Below are 22,215 nucleotides of genomic sequence, written 5' to 3' on the forward strand. Positions count from 1 at the left end.
ATAACCCCTGAATAAAGCAGTAATGTGTACACACTGCCCGCGCAGCAGCGGCCAACTTCACGTTGCAAAATGCGTTTGTGTTGTTTGTGTTTGTGATTGTAAATAAAGGCCAAACAGTCAGCGGGAAACTGTTAAAAATCAACCTTAAAACCGAAATGTAACACCTCAAAAGGGAGCAAACATCAGCCGCAAAGTGTTCAATTAAATTAGGTGACTGGACAAGCGGGGCTTTCAGCGACCTGGGCAAAAGAGAAGACGGCTAAAAGAGGTGGGCAGGAAGTGGGAAGTGCGTTGATTGACAACAAACAAGGCGAAAGACGAAAAATAGATAGATATATCGCGTATGTGTGTATTGGCCAAAAAGAAGCTCTCGCGTTGGTCATAAATATTACCAGCAGAAAAACCAAAGTTTTGAGCCAACGTCTGTTATTCTCACACACAAACACTCGCTCGCGAGCAGATCTCTTCGCCACCTCGCGCTTGCTCGCTCTCCCACTCTCGCTACACACAAGTAAAAACAGTCTCATCGGCTGTCGAGGCGGTCGGTTTTTGTCCGCTATCGTTCGCTTAGTTAATGTTATTGTTAGGGGCTTAGCGGACTACATTTTGCCGTCGAGACCACCTTCTACTGATGTTATCATGGTCGCGTCTCTTGCAAACTTTTTAAAGCGGACGCCAGCGATATTTGGTTCTCATTTCGGTGTGGAACGGTAAAACGGACGGCAGCGATTTCCGCCGCAATTCGCAAGAATAACACACAAAAATAGCCATTTTTTCCTCAATCAAAAGCAGTGAGTGAGTGTGTGTGTTCCTGTATGTGCAAATACAGGAAGAGATCGGATCTGATCTAAAAGAAAATCGAAAGAAGCAAATACAGTGTGCAAAAGAAAAGTGCAAAGCGAAAGTTTTGATTGTGCAGCATCCGCCATCTCGCTCTGGCTGGCGCGCGTGTGTCGCTCGACTAACGGTAACGCCTAGCCCCATCTCGCCTTGCATACTGCTTCTCGCTCGCTCCAACGCCAAAAGCCAACACCGACACATTCCAAGGAAAGCGAAAAGCGCGCGCGTGTGTGTGATTCAAGTGATTTCTGAATTTCGATTTTGATTTCCATTAAATAAAAACCGGAGGCTGGCCAGATGTGTTTATTAAATGATTGCGCACACTGTATGTTATTATGGCCCTATTGAATAAACTCTTCTTTCCGTCGGCAACACCAACAACACCCGCAAATCTAGCGGCGGCGCCCACGTTGACCGCGGCGTCCGCAGCAGCAGCCGCGTTAATTAACAGCCAAACAACAACGACATCGGCGGCAGCAACAGCAACAACAACTTTGCCGGCACGTCCAACTCATGCCTCTGCCGGCGGCGGCAATAGTTCGTCGTCCGCAAAAGCTACAAAACAAACTTCGCGAAATTATCTAAGGTAAGTGTTTATCTGCTTACCTGCAAGCATACATAGACAGTCATAGAATTGTACCGTGTCTAACACCCAGTATTAGTCGTCGATAAATGCGCAACAACAAAAGGCAGGAGGAAAATAGGTGCAGCTGCTAAAACACAAAAGTCTCGCTCACACACACACACGCATGCGAAAAGTCGTTCTCATGATGCGTTTCACACTTTCACCCCTCTGCCCCCGCCTCCTCTATCACTACCTGCTGCGCTTCCTCTTTCCTTTGTTCGTACGCAAATTGGCAGAGAGCAAACGAGGACGATAACCCAGCGAACATATTCGGCATGCACTAGACGGTGTCACGTACGCCGCCAGCATTGCTGATGTATGCACGTAGGCTGATGTACGATTACTTTGATTTGCATCAGCCGGAAGTTGACCACACAGATGGGATATGCAAATTTGTTGCGGATTTCTAGATGCATTAGCCATTGCAGCTGCTACGAAAATGTAACAAAGAAGGCATTGTCATGGCCTGTCCCTTTCATTGGACTAAAAACAATTACAGTAGACGTTGCCTAAAAACCACCTGGTTGGGTAGAAAATGCTAAGTGAAATCTATTCAAAGCGGATCCTTTGAAATCTATGGTATAGAAATATCTATCGGGTTTTAAAAGATCTTTTATTGGGATTACAAAATGAATTCAGAATATTCCAAATTCAAAGTTTATCCATAAGTAGGCTTTGGAAACGCATTAATGCCAGATTAACAATTTTCTCTTTATGGAAAATAAATGAAAAAGATTCACTTGCATTGGAAATCCCTTCTGCTTTACCTAATTAGATTAGCCATAAATAATTGGGCCAACCTTGTCTTTGGCTACCATATTATGCGTCTTCACTGTATATCGATAACGATAGCTTTGCTGCAAAGATAACAGCAACAACAAGCCCTAAATCACCCAACACCCCCAGCAGTGCATGTTGGGTAGTCATGGCAACAACAACAACAACAATAAATACTGAAAAAGCAAAGCATTGCCCCTCCGGTGCATGTGTGTGAACAAAGCCGTTGCCTGTTGCCGTTCTTTTCATTCCCATTGCTCCACACCCTCGATTGAGCTGCGCGCGCAAATAACTGTGCCCCACTATGCTCTCCCTCTCCCTCGCTCTGTTCTCCTCTGTGCTCCACCACCCGATCATGGATCGTTTCATTCTCGGCTAGCTTCGTTATCGCTTCGTGATAGCTCCATCTTGCTCGCACCGCTGGCGACTTGTGTGGGCGAGGGGGCGTGGCGGAGGTGAGGCGGCGGCGGCAACGTCAGGCGCAAATGTAAATAAAAGCGAATCACATGACTTGCTAATCGGCGGTCGGGGCTGCTCTCGTGATTATTATGTCATACACATTTTGTTGTTGGCGCGGCGCATTGTTTTTGTTGCCTCCGCCGCCGCTCCCCCGCCTCTTTCCCGCTTAATTCATTTTATTATTATTTATTACTACTATTTATTCATGCTGCTGCATACGCTTTATAATGTTGATTTTTGACACTTTCCGCACTCTATGCGTGGGTTCTGATTGTGCTTGTTGTTGTTGTTGCTTGGGGGTTGTATGGGATGTGGATGTGATTGCGGGGAATTAACAGAGGGATGCTCAGTTAACATTTAACTGGCGGACACACCCACGTCCGGTTTTCTAGGAACTTGTAAAGTACCGATTTACCGCTACGCACGCAGGGGAAACTGAATTGAAATCAGCTCGTTAACTGTTTATAATAGTATAGAATTAAACAAATTAAAAATGAAAAATAATAGTAATAAAAATAAAAACAAGAAACAATAAACAATATGCCTAAGAAATATGTATACATTACCCGCTAGAATTTGTTAGATTTGACCCTAATATTATAATGCGTCGTAATGGTGCACCTTCAGATTGTATCTATTGGAACAATTACTTAATTTTGATCAGAATCTAAAATGGAAATATAAACCAAAATATATTAAAATATTTATTTTGGTGAACCTAATATTTTTCAAAGCCACCCATTTCAAATTATCCTTTTATATTGATAATAAATATATTCCATTTCAAGTTTGTACTTTATATTGGCTATCAATGGAATGCTAATCGAGAAAGTTTAATCTAAAATCATATCGAAATATGATAAGAGCCACTTCATTATCATATTTTGAAAACATTAAACCGAGGTTTGTGTTTGTCATGGTGATACACAATAGATATCGGCCACTTTTGATGCGAAAAAAGTACCGAAAATTGATGATAAATTGTTGGAGAAATTATTTCACCGGTTCTATATAATTATTACGATTGAATTCCCCTATTTTTTATTCGGGACGTAATCTGAGGGTCTCCGCCTCCGCTGGGCGGTTGTTAACTCGATTAGCGCCTTGTCCACGCTGTCAATCGGAGACCTTATCGGTCAGCCGCCGAGCGGGCATTTAAAATATATATAGCGTAATGGTGAAATTGTCAGATTCAAGTGTGTATTGACCAATATTCGGGGCTGTATACACATTTATGGCCGCGCTTGTCGCCAACATTCGCCATCACGTGATAGAAACTTTTCACTTCGCTAATTAAGTGCCGCGAGCTTTCGGGGTTTTTGCACTTTGCCCATAAACACAGCACAATTTTAAACACGTTAGCGCCCGGAGAATAACAATAACAATAGGTACAATGTACAAAATAAAAAAATACCTGTAATGTGTGGACAGCTGGTGCGTCTAACTCGCCACCCCCACGGAAGACCCCATTTATGACGCTATCTTTGCCCTAGGTCAGGATTCTCGGATTCGCTGTAAACTAAACAAACGTTTACACTAATAGCAGTTAAAAACTATCCACTCTAGTCAACACCACTCCGCCCAAAATAATTTATTTGTTTGTTTGCTTAATTTAGTCGGCTGGCGGTGGCAGCCATATATATTATGCCAGCACGCTTGGGTAAATTTCCACGACAGAATCTGAACCTCACTTATCGTTCACATTCGCATTTCCCATTTCGCTTGAATTAAAAATAACATTCTTTCGGTCTCTGATAGCCGCAGAGCTAAGAATAATAGCTGGCGAAAAAAAGAGGTCTACAAATCAAAGTAATGGTGAAATGTTGATGAAAGTCAAGGTCTGGAACTTTATAATTTTTCTCATTGGTTTCAAGAACGCTTAAAATCTCACTTATAATTTTTTAGGTTTTTTTAAAATATGTAGTTTTAAAATAGTAAGAAGAATAGCTGTCGTAAAAATAGGTCTTGACTGGTGAAATGTTAGGAAAAAAGTCTGGGCACCTGAAGTGAATCAACCCAGGTGTTGGCAGTGAATCACTGTTTTTTCCAGCACCCAGCTTTCCAGTCCCAACAAAGCGTCGTGACCAAGTTTAGACATTTGCTAGCCAGTTGGTCACATGACAGTTTTTTGTTTAATTTCGCCTCGATATATGCATGATATATAAACGCAAAATGGCCAAAAAAATGAAGTAGAAAAGCGGCCGAAAACCAGCCAGCCGTTGTCTGGCATCATGTGCCTTTGAAGGCGCACATTCCTTAACCCAATTCGCAAGTCATTCGCATTCGCCATCGCCATCGCGTTCGACCGATATCCACCACATATGGCGTCCAAAAATACATATAGCCGTTATTAGCGTGCAGGTATTAATTCCCGATAAGTTCGGGGATTTCAGGCTCTATACAAACTGTGATTTCATACACCCCACCGGGCTCCTCCGACTCGCTATCGATCGGTTGGACTTTCACATGGATCCCATCCCGCAGAGACCCGCAAATCAAAGGGAATTAGCACCTTTTGTGGAAAACTTTGGGCCAACAATACTCTCATTATGATCCGGGGGCCAGAGCTTCAGGCACGTGTGAAACACAATAAAATATGCGTCCGATTGCCGATCAAACAAAGCCACACATATCAATCTTCAAACTGAATCAAACTGTCTGAATGAACCATTATGGATGATTTCACTTAGAGCCTTTGCGCCGGCTTAGTTCCACACAACGAAATGAGTCGTAAATTGGGAGCGAATGAGAATTCATTAATAGTTTTTGATAACTGCCCGCCAATTGAATGGCCAAACACGGCCAGACATCAATCAAAGTGGCTCGCTCGCTTGGCTCGTCCAGGTGTGAACTTATTACATGGCCCGTAACGTTACGTTGATGCGAGCGGGCCGCGGTAATAGAGTAATATAGTAATAGACCAGGTGCCAGCGTGTCTGGCTGTGGGCCATATGTCAAAAGAGTTTGCCAGTGGTGCCCCAGCTCCTCAGCTCCTATTTCCATTCCCATGTGCGCCTTGTGCCACTATACAATCATCAGACTGCAATTAAATATGTACGCTTTTGAATGCGGAGAAGTCGGCACACAAAACCTTAGTTATGTGCAAACAGAAATCAGCACATTTAAATGGCAGCGTGGAAAGGGGAGCGGCAGCAGGCAGCAGGCGCGATGTGGTGGTGGTGATGTGGTGCTTCATGTGCGAAGTCGCGTGGTCTGCCAAGTCATATGAGTAGTGAATCGTCGACGACGACGACGACGACGCGTATCCAGTTTTTGTTGTTGCCTCGGGACTTGTTCCGATAGCTGATGCACTTGGAGAAACAAAAGGCTTAAGTAAATACCAACTGTAAAAATAAATAAGCAGGTTGATGTTTACACGAGTGTGATTCTGTATAATTGCTGTATTGTTTAATTGATAGTTATACAGAGGGGTTATTTGACACTAACAATTGTTTTTTCTAAGCATTTCTTGAAATGGATCGAATAAGAACTTGGTTCTGTGTTAGCATTCGTGGAGACTGGCACAAAATAATTATATTAAATTAATGTTAATTCAATTATCAATATAAACAAATTAGGCAAATATAAAATAATATATTAATGAATGCATTTAAGGCTAAAAGGCCAAGGCTTATATTTTTGTTCTATTTAATTAATTCTAATAGAATAGATTAAATTCAATAAATTAGCATTTACAACTTAAATATTGGAAAAAGGGAACTAAAAGTTCCTATAGTTCTCAAGTTATTTGTTGGTAAAAGCTTGAAGTCAGAACATTAATATTTAATAGATTTATAATTATTAGTAAGGTATATAAAAGTTAATAATAACGCATGGTCAGATTACAATTTGTCAATAAACCCCCGACTAAGCTTTTTTTGATGGTTAAAAGCAACTAACTTTCCATTTAGAGACTCGAAACTTTATTATTTTTAACAAGTTTCTTTGTTCTTTTGTGATTCACTCGGTTTATCTGCAAGTGTAGACGCCTAGCGCTTCTCTGTCTGCGGCCTGGCCCTGTTGTCACCCATTATCAGTTGACAAAACGCTTTTGTTTTCCATTGCCTGCCGCCTTATACTCTCATATCAATAAGCAAGGCAAACACAATAAGCGCCCCGAAGTGCCTAAGCCGAGAGCTCCATTAACGGAAGCTCAACGAGACACCTTATGGGTGGACCCATTGGGGGAGCCTTCCCGGAATAGTTGCCAATGGCCCATGCATACGGCTCTATTTAAATTAAGTTTACGACCCACGAACACTATTTGCCATTGCCTTAGGCCTAATCCAAATGCTCATCGAATCGCTGGGGCTCGAAAAATGGGCATTATAACAATGAACAAAACACCTGGGATTACACTCGGTTGTTACTTCATGGAAATATTATGGGAGCTACGCAAATAAAGCTTGTGAATAATGATACTGAATGTATTTCGTTTAATGAGTTATTCGTGGAAGTCAAATACAGTGCAGATAGCCTTCAAGATAATTTAGGAATATTAAGCCATAAACCCAAAAGAACATATTTAATGATCTTTTTTGATTTATAAAAAATAGAAGATATAGATTATGGTTAAAGTGAAATTATTTGTGATTTTTACAATCATTTATTCTTGTAACTCAGTACAGAGCAAATAAATGATTCATATACACCAAATATATGTGCTCTTTTTAAAAATAATAATTTAATTGATACAAAAATTCCCTATTGTATATTTTATGTTGTAATACCTTGTCCAAATTAGTGATAATGTATTTATTACCTCGAAAAAAAAATGATGTGAATTACTGCGTCATAATACGATTTGGTGCGAAATTTACTGCTTTCCAGCTGTAAGTTTCCAAGGAACTTGGTTCTGCCTTATCAGCAAGGTCTGCTCTTGGTCTGCCTTGATCGTTTTTCTTTATGTAAATGTTTTCATTATTCTCAAATTCCCGTTTTTGCTGAATGAAAGAATTAATTAGATTACGAAGTTCTTGAGACATGTTCCTGCGGCTAGTTTATAAGCATATTTCATTGGCACATGACGGAAGTTTCGGTTTACTTGATAGCATCACCAGATATCGTCATCTTTCTGTTGTGACTCTTGGCTATTGACATTTGGGCCATGATCTCACCCGAGTGGGTCTGGCTTATATTCCCGGGGCTGCCCAATTGAGTCACGTTGTGTTTGCGCGGGTGTCGTCGCATGTACACATTAGTTAGCACTTGTTGTGTGTACCATATGGAGAGTGGGAAAATATTTTTAAATTTCAAGAAAACTATAGTGATTTGAATTGGTATTTATAATTTTTTAGGTATTTCGTTTTTTACTGATTTCTTAGTTAGAAATTCTTCTTGGGGCAGTTGATATTTCTCTGCAGCTGACCATATACCATATGTATGTATTTATTGTTACCTGGGAACGTTCATTGATTGATTGCGCCGGCAAGTGCTCACCTCAGCACCCATTCCGCCCCCCTTTTTTCCGGGTCTGTTTGCATTGGTCTCAAGTGACAATGAAAATCACTCGATATTTTTGTCGTCATTTGCTCATTAGTATTGTGAGCGACGACGACAGCGACTCTTGTTTGTATTTATTTTTTGTTATTTTTGTTTGCCAGACTGATAAATTTCTTATGTTTCGCCTGTACGCTCTCCAAAGCAAGTGGGAAGTGGGGAAAAAGGGGGCATTGTGGGTGGTAATGGCGGTATTGCCAATTTGCTTTGAACTTGACATTCGATTTTCGCAAAAAGGACGGGGTGAAGGTCGTCCAATTGCTTTTATTTTCGTTATATTTTTATTTATTTTATTATTTTTATATTCATTTCGAGTACAGTGAGAGACATGTGTTTACTGGATTTATTTGTGTGTGCATAACTGCTTATAATGGGCCCAATGATAATGATAGTCAATTTGCTGGGCGCAGCTGCCGCCGCCGCCGCCGTCGTCGTCGCAGTTGTTATATATAGGCATCCGTGTATATATGGATATATCCATTGTCGCAGCCCAACAACGCCAACGTCTCCAGCGTTTCCATCGCCATCATCGTTGTTGGACGGACGGACGGTCGGTTGGTTGGTTGGTCGGTTGGGTCATGTGACTTGTTGTATGGATGGAGCAACTGGTTGTTGTTTCGCTTTGCTTTTGCTTTTCTGTTGCTTTTTCTGCCGCCGCCACTGCCGCTTTTGCCTTGCCTTTGGCCGGGCTTTTGTTGGCTTTGTTGTCGTCGCTTTGGAAATCTGTGTTTATTTGCCACGCTCTCTTTCACTCACTCACCCGCGAACACAAAAATATAGAAAACACTGAGAGGGAAAAGGGGGGAAAACTACACCCGAGTAGAATTCATTCCACTCTTCAAGGCCTTGGTAGGAAAACTGCTATATTAAAGTTTAAAGTTCAAGATTGAGTTTTTCGTAAAACTTGCTCACAAAACCTTTTACTTGTAAGTTTTAAAGTTTAAATTTTGAAGGCTTCCGCTATTAAAGACAAGAGAAAATTTAAAGCACAGTTAGTAAATACCTTGAAATTAGCTATTTTTTATGGCATTTTTTAATGACATTCAAACTGGTATTTGAACTAAAACTTTAAGCTAAAGTTCAAGTTGAGTTACCGAACCACTTCTGGCCCAAGGCATATACACAAAGTTCAAAATATGAAACTTTACAGATGATAAAGCATTATTATGGGACTTTTGAGGTATTTGAATTATAATTTAAGATGTTTTCTTATTAAATTGGCAAAGATAAGGCATACTTTGTAGTAATCTCTGTTTTGATAATAATTTTGAAGATACCTGAGTGGTTTACTACTAAATATTTATTTTAGTATCAAATTACCTTAAAAAGTCCTTAAACTTAAGTTGATGATTCCTGTACTTTTTAATAATCACAGTTCTGAACTTATTCCTAATGATATGTGCCTGGTAAACCATTGAAACTATTCCATTAAAGCTCAAATGACTATGAATCGTTCTGAAACATATGATGATAATTTCTAAACTCATAATAAATGTATATAAACACCTTTAAGGCTGCTGATTTAATACTCTACCGGTTTTTTGAAGTGTAAAGATAGTAGAAAGGTTAGAGATACGCTCTGTAAAGTCATTAACAGATGCTGATTTGATTACAATTGTGCGCCTTTGCCGTGTTTGCTTTTGTGGAACTGTCTGGGCATATCGATTCCAAGTGACTTCTCCTCCATATCAATCAGTGGCGCAGAGTGGCGGCGGAGTATCCGAGGGCTAATCAAAACATAATCCAGGCAAAGCCCGATAACGCCCGTCACCCACTCGAGTGGCCCTCGGCCGCACACATCCCCGCCTATAAATACACCTGACCGAATCAATCAAAATATAGTGCAGAGAGCTCTGCGGGAGGAGTGAGTGCCTCCCTCTGCTCATTATGTATGCATGTATACGTATACGTATTTATTTGCTCAATATTGTTTGGCTCTGGCTCGCTTTTGTTTTGCTTGCGTAGCTGAAAAGCATGTGATCCCGGTGAGTGCCCCTCAGGCCGCCGCTCCACCCGTCCACCCAGGGAAATAATAAAAATAAAAGCCGAAAGCAAAAAATAGTAGAATAAACACAACGCTGCCGATATTCCGCCGACTTGCTTGCTGCTCTTCAGGCGATAAGTCAACTTAGCAGCCGTCCGATAATTGTTTTCGCGCTGATCTCTTCTTCGCTCCCCATGCGCCCATCGACTTGGCCAGGTCAGCAGCCAAGAACGTTGTGTGTGTGTGTGCCTTCTGACTTTTAGCCCCATATGCTCACGTAGTCAATTACCCCTCGCCATCGGTGATCAGGGCTGCTGACAAAGTCCATTTAGGCGGCAGGCATATGGTTGCACTCTACTGCGAAAAGCAACAGGTACTTGGCTTGCTATACTGATTACCTAAGGAGGGTGTCGATAGGAATTGGGTTTTACATAATTTATTGAAATTTATAAATTATTTTAACATGGTCATATTATATTTATTTTTCAAGAAGAGCAAAATAATTGTACACCTTTTGTTAATTTGATTTAATTTCTTTTAAAGTTGCTAAGATATGTAAAAGTTTCTTATTATTTTTGTCTTTATTTGTTTATTAAACAAATATTAGTAAGTAATTTAATTACTCTGTTTAGGCAAACTTCACTTGAATTTACAAACATTAAGGCATTTAGAGATCATGAATAAATAAGACACTATTCTAAAAATCTACTTGGGAATTTTAAGGACAAGCTACAATTAGAAGGCATTAAGTTTTGAAATTAGAATTCAGTATTTGATATACCTTTTAATAGTTTAATTTGTGTATGCTAGATTTAACCTAATTTAAGAGAATCAAAAGTGTTTAAAAATTTCAAGATGAAAGATCTAAAACATTAAAAATTTGTTTGAAATATTTTACAAAACTTTAGACAAACCATTAAAAAAACCAAATTCGAAACAACACAGGAAACGCAAATTAAAAGCTTTAAATACCATAAAAACCGTAAAAACAACCTGTTTAATTGTTTTTCCTAGGGCATTTAACCTTCGGCACAAATCCAAAAAACAACCGAACTGAAGAACCTCTTGAGTTTTGGTATTCAATTTTGGCCATATGTCTTTCAACTAATCCATCAAACAATCATTCATCGTTGTCTCTTTTGACTTTTGCCTAAGATATTTCTTCCTTTCTCTTTCTATGTTTATGTTTATGTGTGTTTGTGTTATTTTTTTCCCCTTAATTTTGTTGTTGTTAATTTTTAAACAACATATTAACACATCAGTCTGTGACAAGCAACAAATGGTGGCCACATGATGCTCGTCCGACATAGCCTCGGGTTCGTGCTCGGTTTTTGGGGTGCTCGTGCTTTTGGTTCGTTTATGCTCGTGCTCGGTTTTAAGGGGTTCGCAGCTGGACGGGATGACTGGGTGGGATGTGGGATCTGATCGGATCTGATCGGACTCGATTCGGATCCAACGAATCATGTGAGCGGCGCTCCAAATTGGATGCCCCAAGTCGCGGCCCCGAAGTCGCCTCGTTTAGGATCGCTGCTCGTATTATCTGCATGGGTCTGCTGCTGCTACCTCGTACTACACATACGACGAGCCCATATCGATTGGCCAGGCCTTATTATAATGCATATTCCGAGTGGGCCAGCTCGTCGTCGTCGGTTCGCCGGTCACCGTTCGTCTCGCTCTGGCGCTGTTGCCTCACGGGACCTGGGTATTCCATACCCTTGCCCGTACCCGTACCCTGTCCCTCCATTCCAGTGCCCGAGCTCCCGAGCTACCGAGCTCCCAGTTCCCCCAGTTCCCAGTGCGATCGCGAACGCCTTGAACTTCATTTGCTGACTAGCATCGCGGCCATAAAGATATCGACGTCGTCGCTGTTCGTCCGCGCTAATCGGGGGCCCAACGGTAAATGTTAAATAGTTACAAACCTTCTCTAACTCGAAATAGGGAAATACCAATAAAATACAATTTAAAATTCAAATAAAACAAAATTTAAATAGCAAGAAATTGAAATTTTAAATACGTGTGTATTTTAGGGCTGCCTTAACTTTAAAATGGAAACATATGAGTGTTTAAAATTAAATTTAAAACAGCTGCCATATTTTATATAATTGAGCTAAATGACAAATTTTCAGTTAAGTATTAATAAAATTCATATTCGGATTTAGTTGTTTTTAATAAATTTAACTTAAACAGCTACTAATAACACTAATAAAAAAATAAATTAAAAGCTTCAATTCAATTGATTGTAATTTATATATGTTTGTATAACTCTTAAATTAACTCTAAAATTAAATTACAGATTCCTAAATTCATTTAACTTATATTTATCCAAAAAACTGTAAAATTCCGTAATATAATTTACAAACACTCATATATCTACCCTCTGTTTACTGTTTGGGTAAAAAATATATAATATAATGAGCGGTACTAATTCTACTAATCAATTATAGTAGTCGTTATGACTTATTTGTTAGTAAATAATGGAATTGTTTACCTTTTTATTGGCAAGCGTGCGTATAAACTATGTGAATTAGGCTTTAAATTGGTGATTCAGTTATGACTTTACAGTTTTTAGGAGTTTTACAAATAAATTGTGAAATTAAATTAGAAAAATAAACCCTATAAAGAAACCTTTTGCAGTTTTTTAACTAGTATTATTTAGCATTTCTTATTATATTTAACTTAATAATAAATTTGAAGACTTTGAAGTCAAAATACTTTCTATTTGATGAAATTTTCTAAAAAATTATATTAATAATCTAAAAAGTATTAAATAATATATAAAATTAACAAAAAGGCAACTCAAGTAAAGTATTTTCAAAAACCTCTTCGAGTTCAGAAAATGAAATTGTGTAGTGATTTTCATTTGCTTTAACTTGCTTCCAGTTACAGGAATTTTGTAAGTTGGGCAAGGTCGAGTTAGAGAAGTGCAACCGTTACTAATTACCTGCCAGACAGAAAGTTGGCGCTATCGCGAGGCTGCAGGTGGAATTACCCTTTGTGGCCGCATGCATACGCCGCCCTTTAAATACAAGTAAGCACAGTCCAAGAGCCGGACATTGGCCAACTCGGTTAGAACAAACGGACCGCCGGTCAAGTCTGGCCCTAAAACCTATACATATAGTAGTGCATATTGTATATATATCAGTGGAAGCAGAACTCGTGACCGGCCCCAAAAAAATAAAAACACTATAATCTCTGTGCGTGCGGTGTTGCTCGGGGTCCCCCCTTCTTATCGCTGGGCCGTAAAACATTTATAAAGCTCTAAAACTAGTTGGCCCACTCCCCCGCCCAGTTAACCCCGCCCCCTTGGGTACCGCCAAATGACTATCATCAGTTTGGGTTAATTGTTAATTATAGCGCTAATTTCACGAGAGCGCCTTTTCAAAGTTAGCGCTACTTAGACAAGCCGTTTATAAACGCACTAAAAATAAATTAGCTGAAATCTGTTTCACGAGCGCTGCCAATGGGTAATCTTGGGGGGTAAAATGGGATTTCAGAGTGGATATGGATTATGGGAAGGAGTTACTTTGACAGTTATTGGACATTTAATTATGATGTACTAGAGTTTAGTGTATCTTTAGTAGGAAATATCAGTAGTCTGCTATTATATAGATATTTTCTAGTCCCGTTTCAGTCGATTATTAAAGCTCTCTTATTAAGCACTCTTACCCTGCAATGTACAAGCAAAAAGCCTCAGCTGCACTCAGAAAGCTGGAAAAGAGGGGAATCGTAAGAGAATCGGTTCTTTGAAGTTCTTTTTCTGGGGCGATTATATGAGCTCTGATTGTAATCCTATAAAAACACCATTAAGTATCTCCTTAAATTGTTAGATATTTTATATTTAATGCCATTGTGAAATACCGATGCACACACCCTAAGTAATTCCATTGAAATCCGTTTATTATATACGACAGGCATGGTGCATGTACATACCTCTGCTTTGGATCACCCAATTATAGAATCGACGAAAATAAATTGCCTTAATTTAACATTCGCGTTCGCCAGCCGTCATGTGACTAGTGACACCTTCACTCTTCGCATTTCGTCGAGTTCAAAGGTCAGTCGCTAGTACGCTATGGCGGCCTTATCTTTTAGTTTCTGAATGTAAAAGATTTCACGAACAAACACTGTTCAAACGGAGAGAAGGGGGGCATGAGTAATCGTCACGTGCCAACTGCTAGGGTCGCTATATATAGAGCATAGCATTTGCCATTTTATCGGCGACAATGAACAGAATCGAGAATAAGAGCGCTTTTTGAGATGTGCGCATTATAATGGACCTCATCTGTTTGGTCTGGTCTGGTCTGGGTCTGGTGTGGGAAAATGTATGTGGCGAGGGTGGCACTATAATGACCTTCGAGCGGGACTTTGGTATTTCGATTTGAAGGTGTGGCAAAAGAAAATAAATCACAAAAAAATACGAATATGGGGAAATTTTGTTGATTATATTCAGCAGATCATGTGATAGCAAAAGCTACAAATTTAAGCAATATAAAATAAAGTATTTATGAGTTTTAAAGCTAATTTTTCACAACTAAAAAGTACTTTCGCGTTTAATCTTTAAACTTTTCCAAATTTAGATACTTTATTATCCAATATCTAGTACATTACTAACTTCTGCCGCTATAAAGATAAAAATCCCCCTTTATGACTCATTTATTGACCTTCCATAAACCCCAAATATTAACCCAACTTCTTCCCCATTTCTTGCAGTCGTTTCCCCTTCGAGGGCAGCCAGGTGCGAGTTCTGCTCTACAAAGAGGATGACAGTCGGCGTCTGCTCTTCGACTCGAATGCCCTGCAAAAGGTGACCCACAGGGACTCATCGGCCACCTCAGCATCGGCAGCATCCTCATCATCATTCACGACGAGTGGCGGTGGCAAGTTCCTTAAAAATGAAAAGTACACTTCGCTGCAGCAGAATGGCAAGATTCAGGCCAAGGCACATTCCACCAACGGCAGCAACTTCATTGAGGTCTGCGCGGAGTATGGCTATAAGGTGAGTCATCATTCCCCGTCTCTATAATCTATTTTTGGATAAATAAGTTAAACATTTCCATATGTTATTCCAGCACAATCGACCCTCTGGAGCGGACATCACACCGCTGGGCGAAATGGTGTTTGGCTCCCTGCCCATGTCCTTTTGCGGAACGGCTTTCAAGGTGCACTGGCTGCCAGAGCCGGCGAGGATACTGTGCTCTCAGGTCTACTTGACGCCCACCAGCAATGGCAGCAGTTCGGGTGGATCCGGCCATTCGCCCTACTCCACGCTTTCCATGAACAGTCTGACGCCACGTAGCTCGATATGCAGTGAACTGGGCTCCATGGACGGCCTGTCCATGAACTCGTTCTCAATGCCGTTCAGTGTGAGTGTGGGTCGTCAGATGAGCTTAACGCCACCGTTGGATGTACCCGTGGCGCCGTCGGACCAGCAGTCGCTATCGATTCACTCGATAGACTCGAGCGGACCGCGGTACTCCTCCACATACAGCACTGCCACGGACTCGGGCTACTCGGCCAGCGGCAGTGGCAGCGGAGCTGGCGGAGATCAGTGGTCGTACCAGTACTCGTCCACGCGCAGCAGCCTGGGAAGTGTGCTCTCCGATCAGTCGGATGCGATGAGGAAGCTGAGCGTTGACTCGGCCTGCTACTCGGGCTCCTCGCCTTACCTGGATGGATTTGCCAGCGATGGCTGCCTGCAGCGACGAATCTCGCGCAATTTGCGCACCTCCTTTGAGAATGAGCATTCCAAGAACGATTTTATTGGCTTCCTCAGTGACAATTATTCGGTGGCTCCCGGCGGAGGTGGAGCTGGAGCTGGAGGAGGCAATGGCGGCAGCGAGGGCGGTGGAATGGCTCCGCCACAGTATAGACGCGCCAGCTACAGTGCCAACGAGTCGCGTAGCAATCCAGAAATTGGACGGCGACAGGCGAACCTGCGACGCAGAGCAAAGCTGGGACTGGCCGTGTGCATCTCAATGAGCGAGTCCTTCGAGGAGGAGATGGAGCTCTTCTGCAGCGAGCACATTGCGCTTCTGGAATCGATGCTCAGCCGACTGAGAGCCAGCACCGAGCATGCTTACATCAATCACAAGAATTTCCTGCAAATCATGTTCCAGGCGTGGCAGGACACGCAACAATGGTTCAGCGATCTCTTCACCGCTCCGCGCATCAAGACGCCCGTTTGGCTAAGCATCACCACCAGCGGCAGCAAGTACTCCAAGACTGTGGCTGAGAGATTCATCAAGGAGCTGTGTGACCTGCTCTCCTTCGCCGACACCAAGGACTCCAATTTGTAAGTTGAATTTACTTAATTCTTTTTTAATTTTTTTTTACTTAATTCTTCCCCCTGTTCTTGCAGCTTCATCAGCACCATGCTGACGGGGATTCTCACGCATCACCTGGGCTGGGTGGCCACCGTGTCTGCCTTCAACAGCGCCGGTTCCAGGCGATCGGAATCCTCTGCCTCGGCGGCGGCTATCGAGCAGCGAGCCAAGCTCCTTCAGGTGGCCCAGAAGCATCCTTACAATGCTCTTTGGGCCCAGCTGGGCGATCTGTATGGCGCCATCGGCATGCCACCAAAGCTGGCGCGCACCATTGTTTGCGGAGCAGAGAAACTCTGGGTGGAGAAGCTGCTCAACGTCCTTACCTACTTCATACGCTGCAGCGAGGTGCGGAGAGCGGCAAAGGGCGAGGATTTCAACAAGCAACTCATCAACGATCTGGTTGTGGCACAAGGACAGAGCCAAAGTCAGTCTACAGCCGGTCAGGAGCGGCACAAGAGTCCACCGACGCAGATGCGGGGGCTGAGCAGGACGGCCACCTGCAAACAGAATCTGAATGCCATTGTCGATGATGCGGACGATGAGAATGGCGAACTGAATGGCTACGGCGAGGATAATGGCAGCGATTTGAATCGGGATGGAATGGATCCGGGATCAATGGACGCCAGCGATGGCATGCAGACGTTGAAGAAGAACGAGATTCCCACAGTGCTGGCCTTCAGGGACTCGCATTTTGTGCAGCAGGAGCTGCGTATTGGCAACTACCTAATGGACACGGGCATTGATAAGAAGACGCTGCTGGCCCGCCAGGCAAAGCAGTATTTTCGCACTGGCAAGGACGGCCGGATCCGTTTGACAGTCACCACGCCGGATAACGTGGAGCTTTGCATGGAGGAGGAGCAGTCAAGCGGAACCACTGGCTCTGTGGGCACTGGATCTGTCGATGACGGTGCCATCGAAGCCATCGAGTTCATCGAAGACACCAACGTCGAGGCGCCGCCGAAGAAAAACTTTTTCTGGAACATGGTACCGGTAGCAGGCGTTAAGGAGGGACTCAGCCTCAGCGATCTTGCCAAGCTGCAGCAGGGAATTCGGATCATTAATCGTAAGCTGGAGCGACGCTGCAGCAGCTATTCCGTGGAGGGCAACCAAGACGAGCAGCAACCGATCAAGGCTGGAGGCGGACCTGCTGACTTTGAGCCACTGACCCACGAGAGAAGGGCCTCGCATTTGTCCCTTTCGGATCTCATCACCCAGAACAGTATGGGCAAGAGCGATCGCATGACCTGGGGCATTGAGCCCATCAAGGAGAACGTTAGTTTGGAGGAGCAGATCCACTTTGACCACTGCCACAAGCTAATTGAGCGCGAGCACGGCATTTGCCGACAAACGTCAGCCGTAGACAATGGCAATGGCGTCGTCTTCGTCCTCGGAGACAACGAGCCGTTGGTCAATCTGAAGAAAAGCAGCGAAGATCTCAGTGGAGAACACGACACCAAGCCTGGCCTAATGCTGTGCGCCCAGCATCAGCGTACCCACGACAGGAGCAAGCACTCTGGCATGAAGTTCAACTTTGAGCAGTATCCGCAGATTGCCACCAACTACATGAAGAGCAAGAACCTGGTGATGTCCAACTACGATCTGCTTATGGACAAGGCCACCAAGCTGGAGGCCAGCGAGGCAGCGGCAGCTCTCAAGAGCAGCGATAGCACGGCCACCTTGGCAGCCAGTACAAGCTCCACAGCCGCTCCGCCGACGCCCGTAACTCCCACAGTTACCACCACCACCAGCACCGATCGCTGTGTGGTCTGCAGCAGTGGCGGGCTTAACTCCTCGGCCACCTGGAACCAGACGCCCTCCAATGCCACCGAGCTGGAGTTTGAAACGGACGAAGTGCACTGCTACAATCAGAATGTGTCTAGCTCCAAGGCTCTGCAGTCAGTGAACTCGGCTGCCTCCATTGACACCCTCAAGTCGGCAGAGCCATTGAATCCGACGATAACGCAGACCACATACTTGCGCAAGCAGCAACCCAAACGGGTGCCATCTGGACGCAGCTCAGTGTCCTCGGTGGCCGCCAAGTGTGCGGCGGTTAATGTCACCCAGCAGCTGCTAAAGCTGCCCGTTCCGGGTGTGAAGGAGTTGCCGCAGGACGACGACTCCCCGGGCGAACAGCTGCGTGCCGGCTTCATTCCTTCGCTGCTGCTGAGCGTCAGCGATCACTATGTCTCCGACATGGTACTCCAGGTGGGTGCCCAAATCTTTGCAATCCTCTTACCATTCTATAATTTATATTTTTCTATTTTTCTAGGGCACTTGTGCTCCGCCCAATAAATGGGAAATGCATCTGCGTGAGGATCTAGCCTTGGCTGCTCGCTCTGCCTCCCTCATCTCACAGCCAGCGGAGAACATAGCCATTGTGGCGGACATGGACAAGTGGGATGTGCGGGTTGTATCTTCGCAAACTCAGCAGTTTCCGTATGCCGGGGGCCAGAGCTCACCGGTGGGAATGTCACAGCTGGTGTCCAGCATGCTGGAAACCGTGCAGGCCATGCATGCCGGCGGCATACCCGCCTATGAGGTAGATAAACCTTAAATTAATCTAGTAGACACTTTTGTAAAACCATTTTCTTAATTTAATTTGCAGTGCCTGTCGTTTCTGGAGTCCAAGTTGCAGGAGATCTATCTGCAATCGGAGACCCTGGCTGCCTTTCTGCTGGAAACAGATCCCTGCCGTCTGAGCGATATTACCAATCCGCTGCAGCTCTCCGAGAACGATGTGCCGCTGCTGCTGTCCATTGCCTACATACACACGCCCAAGATCAGTCGCAAGTGCGGCATCAGCTTCAGGTGACAGGTGACAGTCGCCGTCAGCTGAAGACCCATTCAAAGAACATTCAGCCTTAGTCGCTGCTCTCATCCAGGCATCATCCAAAAAGCGAAACAAGCAAATACTCCAGCGAATTTTCATTTCACTGATTTTGTGATATATATTTATAGACGTGTGTGAATCTAGCGCCTTAATGCAGGATACGTTAGTGAGCCATAGCTTAGCCTTAGTCCTCGAACCAGACCACTTCATCGATTCATCGGAATTTACCACATCCACTCATCGCGCTCCCCATGAAGAAGTATTGTAAATTATTTGGGTTAGATTGCGCCGACGATGGCCGGCTTAGCAGCACTCGACTGGGCGCTGCTATCGGATCGATCGAACGCCAAAAAACATATCTTGCCCCGCCCTCCCCCCAATTTTGTAGTGCTTGATTTAGATTTAATAATTTATGACAGCCGTAATATAATCATAGAATTAATTGTATACATTTACAATATACCCTAGGGATGGAGTGCAGCTACTAAAGTAATTTATAAAAGCATTCGAGGAAGCAACTCGACGTTTGCTGACAATGAAATGTGTATATATTTTTGCAAAAGAAGAATATAAACAAAAACTGAAAACTTTAAATTGCGAATGGTGTGTTTTTATTGATTGGGTGTATTTCAACGAGATTTTGGATATTTATAATATTCCCCTCTTATATATCATTATTTCATTAAGAATTGGAATGAAATTACGATTTTTTCCTATTTTACCCTTCGAAAAAGATTAAAGGATTTTAGATTGCAGAACTTCTCCAGTTCTTAATTTCGAAAAGTAAATTTAAGCTTATTTTTACTCTCCATAGCACATATATTTCTTATTTTAAAATATTATATACTATAATGTATATGACAAAGAAAAGTATTTAACATCACTTTTATTAAATGTACATTTAACTAAAAATTTAAAAGGAACTGCTGGTTGCTAATTTGCTTTATCCATCTAAATGAGAAAGTTATGTAAAATAGTTTTTTACCTGAAATGTAATCAATTATTTGGCATACTTTTGGGAGCCACTGTCCAAAAGTGTACACAAAGTAAAGGAGAAGAAACGATTGGAAAATATATTAATTATTATTACTATTTTTATTATTATTATTTTTATTGTACCCTATGAAGATATTATAGTTTTAAAAAAAAGTTTAGATAAATATATCTATCGATCAAGTCTGTGGTAAAGGTTTTAAGTTTACTTAATTGAATTATTATCTGTAACCCATTAAAATTTCATTATTTGCAATACGTTTAGAGAGTTCAGTCTAATTGTGGTTGATTGAATTATTATCTGTAAACCTGCTAAGGTATATAAATAGTAACATTTGAACGGGAATTAAAGCAGTATATAGAAAAATGCTTAGAGAGTGCAGTCAACTTGTGGTCCTTCTAGGGCTAATTTACCTATCTAAGGGCGATGATGGTGAGATCTTAAACTTAAATATAATAATTACTTAAATCATCTTTATCTACTAGACACCCTGAATCTTGTGAATGTAACTATAAAAAATCTATTCTATAATGGCGAATCATTATATTATATTGACGAAAGGAGTAAGAACTGGTATGAGGCACGAGGATCCTGCGAAAGCCTGGGCTTCAACCTCATTTCCTTTGAGACAGTAGAGGAATTCGAAGCGATCAATCGGATTATTGATGATACGGAAGCAACCAAAGGCTACTGGACATCTGGTACTGACTTTATACATCTTGGGAATCATGTATGGTTTCCAAATGGTAAGCCCATTCCATTGGATCTTTGGGGATTCCAAGAGCCAGACAATAAGAACGAAGAGGAGCATTGCGACTTATTCAGATTAACCAGTGGCTATGAACTGAATGACGAACCTTGTACGTCGAAGTATTTTTATATCTGTGAGCTCAACTTGAAGCCTTAGTAAATATTTTGATTTCAATTAATTTGGAATGAATAAATACATAAAACTATTATATATTCATCTTTATTTTAGTATAAAATAAACTAAAATCTACTTATGCAATTTTCTGATTGTTCTGCATTATGCAAACTTTCCGTATTCTTCTGACAATAACCGACGACCGAGTTATTATTAAGATAAGATAGAGGCCAAGTTCAATGACTTTTAAAGGTACTTATCAGTTTTATCTGTTAAATTAAATAATTAAACATTTATTCAATAAATTACCAAAAGTATAAAAGGGAATAATTTTAAGAAGAACCAAAATAGTATTTGCAAAATGCTTACTCTGTGCAGTGGATTGTTGGTTTTCTTGGGCCTGCTTCATTTATCAGGAGCTAGTAATAATCCAAATGGTAAGAGATCCCTTGCTTATCCTTATTTATAATATTCTTTCCTTAAGCATTATTTTCTTAAACCTTTTCTGTAGTATCTTCCACTCTATTATATATCGACGACACAATGTATTATATTGAAAACACTAAACCAAGGCATTGGTTCGGAGCCCGTAGCGCCTGCGAATCCATGGGCTACAATTTAGTTTCCTTCACAACCATAAATAAATATAATGCCATCAAGAGATATCTCGATGATCAGCGGGACACAGATCACTACTGGACCTCGGGTAATGACTTTATGACGCCGGGTCGCCATGTTTGGCTTCCCAGTGGAAAGCCAGTGGCATCGTATCTTTGGTATTCCGGTGAACCAAACAATTCAACCGGTTTGGAACATTGCGATGAAATATACAAAACTAAAATGTATGTACAGGATTGCACACTGAAGCATTGCTATATCTGTGAGCGCATTTTGAAATAGAAGTTTATTTCAGAAGAATATTGTATATATTTATAAACAAACAAAATATTCACTCACAAACTGCTCCACATTCCATATTCACAATTTAAACAAATCATTGATTTTCATCCTTAAAACAG

The 22,215-nt window shown here is 42.0% G+C and overlaps 2 protein-coding genes across 6 annotated transcripts; both read left to right on the forward strand.

Moving 5' to 3' along the window:
• The first annotated feature begins 46 nt into the window (after positions 1 to 46).
• Positions 47 to 19,931, forward strand: LOC110190020 (uncharacterized). Of its 5 annotated transcripts, none has more exons than XM_086833474.1 (7): positions 11,973 to 12,080; positions 13,065 to 13,212; positions 14,895 to 15,180; positions 15,254 to 16,476; positions 16,543 to 18,712; positions 18,777 to 19,046; positions 19,113 to 19,931. In XM_086833474.1, the coding sequence occupies exons 2-7, from the start codon at positions 13,187 to 13,189 to the stop codon at positions 19,317 to 19,319; spliced, it is 4,182 nt and encodes a 1,393-aa protein (XP_086689600.1). In that variant the 5' UTR covers positions 11,973 to 12,080; positions 13,065 to 13,186; the 3' UTR covers positions 19,320 to 19,931. The 5 variants fall into 5 exon arrangements, with proteins under 5 accessions (XP_020815975.2, XP_086689603.1, XP_086689600.1 ...); XM_086833475.1 differs by lacking the exon at positions 11,973 to 12,080 and adding an exon at positions 12,211 to 12,309; XM_020960316.2 differs by lacking the exons at positions 11,973 to 12,080; positions 13,065 to 13,212 and adding an exon at positions 47 to 1,426.
• A 757-nt stretch (positions 19,932 to 20,688) lies between these two features.
• On the forward strand, positions 20,689 to 21,290 carry LOC110190290 (C-type lectin 37Da-like). Its single transcript, XM_020960669.2, has 2 exons — positions 20,689 to 20,763; positions 20,817 to 21,290. The coding sequence occupies exons 1-2, from the start codon at positions 20,697 to 20,699 to the stop codon at positions 21,236 to 21,238; spliced, it is 489 nt and encodes a 162-aa protein (XP_020816328.2). The 5' UTR covers positions 20,689 to 20,696; the 3' UTR covers positions 21,239 to 21,290.
• Positions 21,291 to 22,215: the final 925 nt, after the last annotated feature.

Source organism: Drosophila serrata, unplaced genomic scaffold (genome assembly GCF_035046125.1).
Source record: "Drosophila serrata isolate PLE 108 unplaced genomic scaffold, ASM3504612v1 contig_272, whole genome shotgun sequence".
In the NCBI taxonomy this organism is placed as follows: domain Eukaryota; kingdom Metazoa; phylum Arthropoda; class Insecta; order Diptera; family Drosophilidae; genus Drosophila; species Drosophila serrata.

What these genes read in the sequence shown, in the direction of transcription:
- LOC110190020 (XM_020960316.2), top strand. Translation starts at nt 1,176, where the DNA reads ATGGCCCTATTGAATAAACTCTTCTTTCCGTCGGCAACACCAACAACA. An exon ending in GCGCGGAGTATGGCTATAAG is followed by an intron (nt 15,181 to 15,253) that starts GTGAGTCATCAT and finishes ATGTTATTCCAG; the next exon opens with CACAATCGACCCTCTGGAGC. An exon ending in TCTCCGACATGGTACTCCAG is followed by an intron (nt 18,713 to 18,776) that starts GTGGGTGCCCAA and finishes CTATTTTTCTAG; the next exon opens with GGCACTTGTGCTCCGCCCAA.
- LOC110190290 (XM_020960669.2), top strand. Translation starts at nt 20,697, where the DNA reads ATGCTTAGAGAGTGCAGTCAACTTGTGGTCCTTCTAGGGCTAATTTAC. An exon ending in CCTATCTAAGGGCGATGATG is followed by an intron (nt 20,764 to 20,816) that starts GTGAGATCTTAA and finishes TTTATCTACTAG; the next exon opens with ACACCCTGAATCTTGTGAAT.